This window comes from Cucurbita pepo, chromosome LG14, assembly GCF_002806865.2.
Source record: "Cucurbita pepo subsp. pepo cultivar mu-cu-16 chromosome LG14, ASM280686v2, whole genome shotgun sequence".
Classification (NCBI taxonomy): domain Eukaryota; kingdom Viridiplantae; phylum Streptophyta; class Magnoliopsida; order Cucurbitales; family Cucurbitaceae; genus Cucurbita; species Cucurbita pepo.
Window position 1 is genome coordinate 383867 of NC_036651.1, and position 8523 is coordinate 392389.

Sequence of the window (8523 nt, forward strand, 5' to 3'; positions counted from 1 at the left end):
AAAAAAAAAAAAAAAAAAAAAAAAAAAAAAAAAAAGTAAATAAAAACATAAGGCACAAGGAAGATTGCAAACCCATTGTAGAGTTGAAACTATAGGCTTGCTTTTAGAATTTAATTATTAATCACTGGCAGGTAAAGATGGAAATATAATCTTCTACCAACATTTATTGCTGGGTTAATGAAATGAATGTATTAAATATGGGGATACAAATAGCTTGCCTTGGTGTCTAGCATGATTGCAATGCAATTGTCTTGTGATTGGGCGTTGTATTCTCTGACTAAATCTATAACTTTCTGATGAGATGCATGGTCTCCGTGAGACATATTCAATCGAGCAACATTCATTCCAGCTTCAGCCAGTTTCCAAATCATTTCCTTCGTGTCAGTCGAAGGTCCAATCGTACACACAATTTTTGTCTTGCGTCTAACTGTTGGCTTGGACCACATACCAACCGGTGTATCACCAAGTTGTTGAACTGCTCGTAAATGTTCAAATTGCTCATCTGCCTGATAAGTAAGATTCAGAAAGGTATTAACACGTGAAAATTGGAATTCACTTGCATTAGCAGCCAATGAAGGATGCAAAGTATCCATTTTCAAACTAAAACAAAATAAGAAGACTAGAAGAGTCTTTTGGAGCAACCGTATGAGCATGTATGAAGATATGTGTGTTTTCCCGCTAGAAAATTCGAAGATTAAAGAAAAACCAGTACGTATGAAGATTCTTCACTTTCTCAGAGATATCAACAGCATATTAAGCTTCCAGCCGTACAAAAAACTTTGCGCATCTAAATTCAGGAGCTATGACAAATTATGGATCCATACAACTTGACGCTATACAAATAAACTACACCACTTTGCTTCCTGAATGCTACGTCCCTTCCAGACAACTACGCAATTCTTCTAAGAAAAGTCATTTCAATATTCAAATTCCATTACTCCAGCTCCCCCTTTTTCCTCAATCTTTTCGTAACAAGCAAATAAAAGCCTTTTCTTTAAAAAGAAAACTAGCAAACCAGAAGATCACAAACCTTCTGAACATCCTCAGGTGATACCGGAACAACTTCAGCTTGAGTAGCTCCCTTGGATGTGATTAGACTTCTCCTGTGTGCAAAATTCCAACTCTTCTTCTCATGCCCCAACAGTTTGGAGCCAATACCAAAAGACCGAGCCCTGTCTACTCGGTCTTGCACAGATCCCGAGCTGGGACACAGGAATGTGCTGTGAATCGATCTCGTAGCCACCACCTGTGACATTTTACGAACAAAAGGAAAAGCAGAGAGGAAAAAAACTAAGCGAGAAAGCTCCCGAGGAGAGATTTAACTGAGGGCGAAATGAACAGAGAACTTCTTGATGACTCAAACGTGGAAAAATTCGCCACAATCCTCAGGCGGATTCACCAATGCAAATGTGCGAGTGTTAGAGAGCTTCGGTTGTGTCGAAGAAAGGGGAAGCTAGCGCAGCTGAGCTTCCTTTAAAGCGGCGATTTTACTTATAAAGCGCTAACAATATACAAATAGTAAGGAGGCGCATGCAGCGCGTGCACTCAACTCGCCTTCTGAGAAAAATATGCTTCAAATTGTCCAATAAATGGGCCCATATTTGGGCCTGACCATCACCCTTTTGGACCTCTACCCTATCTTCCCTTCTCTCAAGGCTCAATACATTTGGGCCTAACCTTAAAGTTCGCATGAAATTTAATTTCTATAATGTTTTTTATACTCACTCCATCATTATCATTTCAAGTACATCCTTCATTGTTAAAATTAGACTGAATTGTTTGCTTTAATAGAAATATAATTAAAATAATAATAATAAATTTCAATTTTTATAATCAATCATTATCATTTCAAGTACATCCTTCATTGTTAAAATTAGACTGAATTGTTTGCTTTAATAGAAATATAATTAAAATAATAATAATAAATTTCAATTTTTATAATCAATCATTATCATTTCAAGTACATCCTTCATTGTTAAAATTAGACTGAATTGTTTGCTTTAATAGAAATATAATTAAAATAATAATAATAAATTTCAATTTTTATAATCAATCATTATCATTTCAAGTACATCCTTCATTGTTAAAATTAGACTGAATTGTTTGCTTTAATAGAAATATAATTAAAATAATAATAATAAATTTCAATTTTTAATTGATTATTTAATATGTAAATATGAAGGATTATGTAATAATTAATTTACTTCTATTTTTCTTTCCCACACAGTCAATATAGTGATCAATATAGTGATTTGAACTTGGAATAAATACATATCAATTACGGAATATAGTGATTTGAACTTTTATTTGAAGAGAATAAATACTCGCCAATTACCGTTAAATTACGTTCACTTTTGCTAACAATACAAGCTCGTATGAGCTAAACAATACATATCAATTACGAATTTTTTTATTTTTTTATTTATTTTTATTTTTTTCCTCTTTCTAAGCCTTAAAGAGAAAGAATAATAAATTTCAGTTGAAGAGTTAAACCAATTAACAAGCCGAACAAAACCTCAATATTCTTTGCTTAAAAAATTTTAACTTAATATTTCTGGTAAAAGAAAGTTGCTACTTCAAAAGGATACAAACCAAAAAACAATACACCACTGCGAACTTCCCCCCTAAAAAATGAATTAATGAAATAAATACAAGGAGACAGCATTGAGCTTGTTTAAGATGGAATCATGCAGAATAACATGAGAATCGCTCACAAACCAAACAATCAAAACACTGACCACAGAAAACACATGAAAAATTCTTCAAGAAATAGAAGTAACTCGAACTGAGTGATCGGCAGAACCAGTCAAGAACACGGGCAAAGTCGGGTGCCAATCGACCGTTGTTATCGCTGCTGTGTGTGGAAGAGTTTTCAATCCGCCCACACGACCACCCACCTAAGTAAGGAATTCGATGTCAAGAACACACATACTATTGATTTTTCTTCAAATATGACTTTCATACCAACAAAATTGATTTTAAATGATTTAAAGCATGAATGACATTTTTTATTGGGGTTTCCAAATTTCTTGATAGATTTAAAGCTTGCCTTGAAGTAATTTTGAACACGACAAAATAACTGTCGAGCATGTGATCACAGTAATATCATCATGGGTATGTGTTTACATGCTACTGAATGCAAGATGGAAGGAATGGAGGAAGTGATGAACCTGGTATATGGGGGCTCGCACTGAATTTGATGTAGCCAAGAGTCTCTTTCCATTTACATCCAAAGCCATTTCATGTCTCAAAGACAAAGAGCTCCCGGAATCGCAAAACCTGTTAAAAAAAAAGACGAACATACTATCAAGGTACCTCGAGCCAAGGTACAGGATAAAGTATTATTACTCAACCAAATTCAAGAACAGTTTACTATAGGATGTTGTCAAGGAAAACAGCATCAAAGTGGACAGTAATCTCGTGATATTCGACACGTATAGTCTTCTATGAAGCTCAGTATACGTTTATATGCACAGCAAAATTTGTTTGAAGAAGATAGAAAAGTATTGATTAGCAACCACTTGCATCGTATAAACAACATAGATTGACATTCATTAGCTATCTTTCAACATTAAAACCCTCTTGAAGAGCATTAAATTATACCCAGATGACAGTACCTGCTATTATTTCTTGACCACAGAACTTGACCTTGATTATGCAAGCTCCATTCAAATATCTGACCACAGAAAAATATATCATCGTACAACCAAATAAGAGTTAAAAGATCAAAATAAAGTTTATCAATGCATCAACAGAACTTCTAGAAAAATGAATACATAAAACAACATGCCTTCCCATCTGACCCTAAGGTGAAAATGCTAGTTTCATCTGGCCCGAAAAGAATCGAGTTAATGGCAGAGTCATGTGCAGGCCACCCTGTAATTTGTAGACATGCAGACATGTCTTTCAGCTAGTTAAGGTCCAGAATTGTGAAATCTTATCGTTCAAATAAATTAATGCATATCATCCCTTGAGGGACTGCAAAAGTTCCAAAAAACCACCAAAGTTTTCTCCACCCATTTCTGGTTCAGATCCAGGATTGCATGACTTCCGAACTTGCATAATCCAGTAAAAAAGAAGCAAATACTAGTAACTTTCCACTCCTTTCCACGCAAATCTGATATAGTCTTACAAGAAAAACTTTAAGCATTTCAAATGTATTGTAAGGATACCAAACATGTGAATCATTCCATCGGTAGCAGCAGCAGCTAAAATCTTCCCGTTATGATTGAAGCACATGGAAGTAATTGCAGGTGGATCCTTGCCAAGAGGAAGGACTGTCTTCATAGAAACCAAACGATAGTCAAGGCATCAAATAGCTACTGGAAGCTAAAGCAAACTTACGTTCCAACAGCAAGCATATCCATACCATTGACTTCCATGTTCTCATATTCCATACTGTGAGTGAAGCAAACCCCAAACTATCCACATAACTTGAACCATGCCTACAAAGGTAATGAAATCCTAAGAGTCACTGGCATTTTTTTTTTCCCCTCATAGAAGGGAAAAAGGAACAAACCGAGATTCATGTAGAAGGGTCAAAAGGAAATCAATAATACTTTTATAATGAAGTATAAGATGGGAAAGAACGAAAATACGAGAAAATCATCGATGTCAAAAGTTGAAACCAATTTTAGTTTACAAAACACATGAAAGATTATGATATTATGAGGAAAATAATACCCTCTAGATGCTGCTGCAGAGACGAAAATAGATTCAACAGGACTGCACTTGATATCCAACACACTGCAACAAAATAAAATATGAGAAATTTGGAAGGGGAAGAATTAAACTATAGAGACTATCAACTGAAAGAACCTAGGGAACATATCAGTCGTGTTGAGATCACACACAACCCTCTTTGCATCAACATTCCATGCTTTAATCCCCGCATCAGCGGTGCCTATTAGAAGCTTTTGCCAAAAGAAAAACACAAGAGCTTCCCGTTAATTGAACTCACGAAATTATAAGTGCAATTTTTTAAGATAGACATTATAAATGTGTTCACTAAGTAAGCAGGCTTTCATATCAACTTACAAGGCGATCAGATTTACATTCCCAATCAAGTGACATAATCTCCGCTCCACAGTAAATCGTTGCATTTCTAGATGCTGGAGTGGATGGGTCATATGTCCATATCCTATTTTACATGCATTGAATCATAATGAATTAGGAAATCGATAGCAGAGAAGAGAGGGTGGGAGAATGGTGTGATTAAGAAAACCCAAAGTCAACTGGACTTCATTTAGATTTGGTTAAAATATCGTTTTGGTCCCTAAACTTTGAGACTTGTTGTATTTCACCCTTTGTACTTTCAAATGTCCAAATTTAGTCCTTGTAATTTCGATAAATCTTCAAAATAGTTCCTAGTGTTAGTTTATTGTTGATTTTCCAAAAACAATTTGGTCTCCTTTCATATAACTAAATTTAAGTTTTAATTGCAACTATAGAACTAAATTTGCACATTTGAAAGTACAAGGACAAAAATAAAAATCAAACGAAATCTAAAGTACAATGACCAAAATAGTATTTTAACCTTCAAATTTATAAGGGAGGCCCTGACTTGAAGGAAAGAAACAGGATGAATTAATTATCAACCAATTTTCAAGGTATTTCCCTTCAATTTTTTCACCTCAAATACCTTGAGTATCATACCTGACTGTACCATCCAAAGAAGCACTTGCTACATTGTTTCCAGATGCAGAAAAACGGCAACGACTGATTGGACTCGTGTGCCCCAAAAATGTCTCCTATTTACCACAAATATGAAAATTAGAAAACTCCATTGTATGAAGATCTAGAGAAGTATATGTACAAATCTAATCACAAGAAATTTAGTAAACCAAACTGTAATGGTGTAAGTTACTAAGTTACCTGAAATTCTACTTTCACTTCAGGAAAATCTTCTTGTACATGGACTTCTCCGCTATTCACTGGCACAGTATGAATACAAATGTCATATCTCTTTATGAAAATAAAAGAAGGCGAAAAGATCGCTGAAGATTGGTAGAAACCATTTTTATTAATGTATCAACAAGAGATTAGAGAACTCACTGCTTCTCCCAAGTCTCACTCCGAGAACTAACCACAAAATGACTCAAAAGTACCTCCCAGAGGATCTATCTCTCACAATAAACCCCTCCCCTCAACTGAACCCATATCTAAACCCTAAACAAATGTACTCAAAAGAATATTGAAAATATGTGGAGAAATTAATATTTTCATTATTTCTGAGTTTTACTAGAAGATCAATTGAATGTCTCTTTCCATAATATAATGTGCATTCGGCCTTTATTTTTTGGTACTGATACTTTGTCAAATTGTCAAAAAAAACCTTAGTCAATAGAAAACATAAAGTACTATAAAGTAAGGCTACAGACCCATTTGACGACCATCTTCATAACTATGAGTAGAATCACCAACTTCACTGTCTCCCGTGCAAAGAGTTAATGAAGAACTTGAATCTTCATTTGAAGCAATATACTTGTCAGAGCCAGCTAAAACCCCATCTCGAGTCAGTTTCGTTTCCCCAACTAGTGTAGTTGGAGAAGGACAAGGCTCTTGAGCATCATTTGATGAAGTAATATTCTCTTCGTGCAACACACTTGAAGAACTGTTCACCAGGCTGGCATCAATGAGAGATTAAGACTAGTAATAGTGAGGGGTTATAAAGTCTATGTTTCAGAAATTGAGCTTATCGTATCCTTTTAAAAGATGAAAAATAACATAACCTTCTTAAGTGGCAAAGATGAGCCTCTTTTTCCTCCAATAAAGCCTGAAGTTGCGTCAATTTAAGATTTAGCTGCTTGATATCTCGTTTCAAATGATTAACTGTAGTCTTCTCTGAACTGAGCTTTAGTAGAGCAGGAATGCGTGGTTTTGTTAAGAAAAACTTTTCTGGATTCGAGTAGCAGTATAAACCTCATTTTAACAATTTTAACAATTTTAAGAGGCCTCTAATACTGACCTAATGCCCATACTATCAAATATAGTCCTAGTCTAAGCTTCAGAAGAAAATAGTAATGAACGAGATACGAATGGAATATGAGATGTGTGCACCCTAAAAGACAAGGTTTCCATGAGAGTAAATCAAATATGACTGCCAGAGTAATATAACAAGCAGTAGTAAATGAAGCTTAAATATCAAGACCATAATTCTCGGTAATGAATACTACGAACATTTCAACAATTGTGTGCAGGATATGAGTACCATTGAAGACTTCGCTGAAGAAATTCCTTACAGAAACATGCAGTGCTTCATACCACTCCTTTGTAAAATAAACGTGAAAGTGGGGATCAAACTTCGGATTCTTTAGGTATGGCATGGCTGCAAAATGTCCCCCAAATCATATAAATATAGAAGAAATTAGGTTATTTAAACACCGTAAACAGAAATTTTCTACCCACCAAACCATGGAGTCCAATCTTTAGTCCTTTGCAGTAGATCGTTGCCATTGGTTTTAAGGAACTCCAGAACTTTATCTGTCCTTCCTGATTGTATGGCATGTACCATATAATAACGAAGAATGGAGACCTCCAATTTTGACACGGTTGAAAGAAATGTGTTGTCAGATGATGAAGCTAGGCACTGCTTGAAAAAACCTAATAGCCCCACCAACTTTTCTGCCTCGAATTTGGGTATATATATAGAGAAGATTAAATCCAAAATCTTGTCCACTTGGAACCCCTTTCCAATATCTGTGCTTAGCTCACTCTCATAAGCTTGAAGAGTACTTGTAAACCCCCTAAACACAAGGAACTCCCTCACGAGCTCCTCAGCATACTGCATATTCTCCATTATGGTCCAAAATTCAATATTCAGGTCCTTTAGGCTACACTAGCCACTAATACACTTAAGCCTGGTTTCCTCACAAATATTACTGCACACAGATAATTAAACCAAGCATAAATTAATAGAACAAAATCAGCATCACGGAATATAAAATAAGTTAAGCCAGAAATCAACATTGGCCGACAGATCAAGAATCAAGAGCTTCGGACATTACATATTCAACTAGTTTTCCAGTAACATATGCTGTAGAATAAGTCACTTATACCCTACGATTAATAAAGCTCCATAAAGACTGATCAAGACACTGACGGTTGCTTGGGGAAATTGAGAATGAGCTAGAAATGATTAAGCAAGGACAGAAATAAACAAAGTCAAACGTCACCAATTTCCTTCTCACACAGCTGCAAGAAATACTTTCTACTTCTGGGAAATTGACATGATCAAAACAACTGATGCTAAGTACCCATGAAGACAAGATTAGCATAACGTCTTTAGCTCAGACAGGTTGAAATTCTAGAACAAGCAGATATATAAATGGCAATATGTTAGAAAAATCACGTCTAGGAACCGTACCTTCATAAATAATTACTGAAGAAATGAACATAATCGAAGCCAAATGAAATAGAATGCCTTAGATTCAAGATGCCCATACGCAGGACGAAGGAGAAAGAGATAGCTGGGAAAGCAGAGGAATCAGTCGATGAATTTTTTTTTTTTTTTTTTTTTTTTTT

At 35.2% G+C, this 8523-nt stretch overlaps 2 protein-coding genes across 4 annotated transcripts in view; both read right to left on the reverse strand.

The window, feature by feature from the left end:
* LOC111810026 (plastidial pyruvate kinase 2-like) overlaps nucleotides 1–1484 on the reverse strand; it is a 5280-nt gene extending 3796 nt beyond the window's left edge. Inside the window, exons 1-2 of the mRNA XM_023696561.1 lie at nucleotides 1031–1484; nucleotides 219–506 (exon numbers count right to left, since the gene is read on the reverse strand). Of these exons, the coding sequence (XP_023552329.1) occupies nucleotides 219–506; nucleotides 1031–1255 (513 nt within the window). The 5' untranslated portion in view covers nucleotides 1256–1484. The remainder of the gene's footprint in view (nucleotides 1–218; nucleotides 507–1030) is intronic.
* Nucleotides 1485–2520: 1036 nt separating this feature from the next.
* On the reverse strand, nucleotides 2521–8497 carry LOC111810551 (WD repeat-containing protein 91 homolog). 3 transcript variants are annotated; one of them, XM_023697267.1, is made up of 16 exons: nucleotides 8366–8497; nucleotides 7408–7880; nucleotides 7205–7327; nucleotides 6732–6873; nucleotides 6381–6613; nucleotides 5875–5933; nucleotides 5656–5750; nucleotides 5038–5140; nucleotides 4819–4913; nucleotides 4684–4746; nucleotides 4370–4445; nucleotides 4173–4281; nucleotides 3791–3903; nucleotides 3618–3676; nucleotides 3171–3279; nucleotides 2521–2897 (listed from the first exon to the last, which is right to left on the reverse strand). In XM_023697267.1, the coding sequence occupies exons 2-16, from the start codon at nucleotides 7796–7798 to the stop codon at nucleotides 2763–2765; spliced, it is 1905 nt and encodes a 634-aa protein (XP_023553035.1). In that variant the 5' UTR covers nucleotides 7799–7880; nucleotides 8366–8497; the 3' UTR covers nucleotides 2521–2762. The 3 variants fall into 3 exon arrangements, with proteins under 3 accessions (XP_023553035.1, XP_023553034.1, XP_023553036.1); XM_023697266.1 differs by having other exon boundaries at nucleotides 6381–6625; XM_023697268.1 differs by lacking the exons at nucleotides 2521–2897; nucleotides 3171–3279; nucleotides 3618–3676; nucleotides 3791–3903 and adding an exon at nucleotides 3910–4055 and having other exon boundaries at nucleotides 6381–6625.
* Nucleotides 8498–8523: the final 26 nt, after the last annotated feature.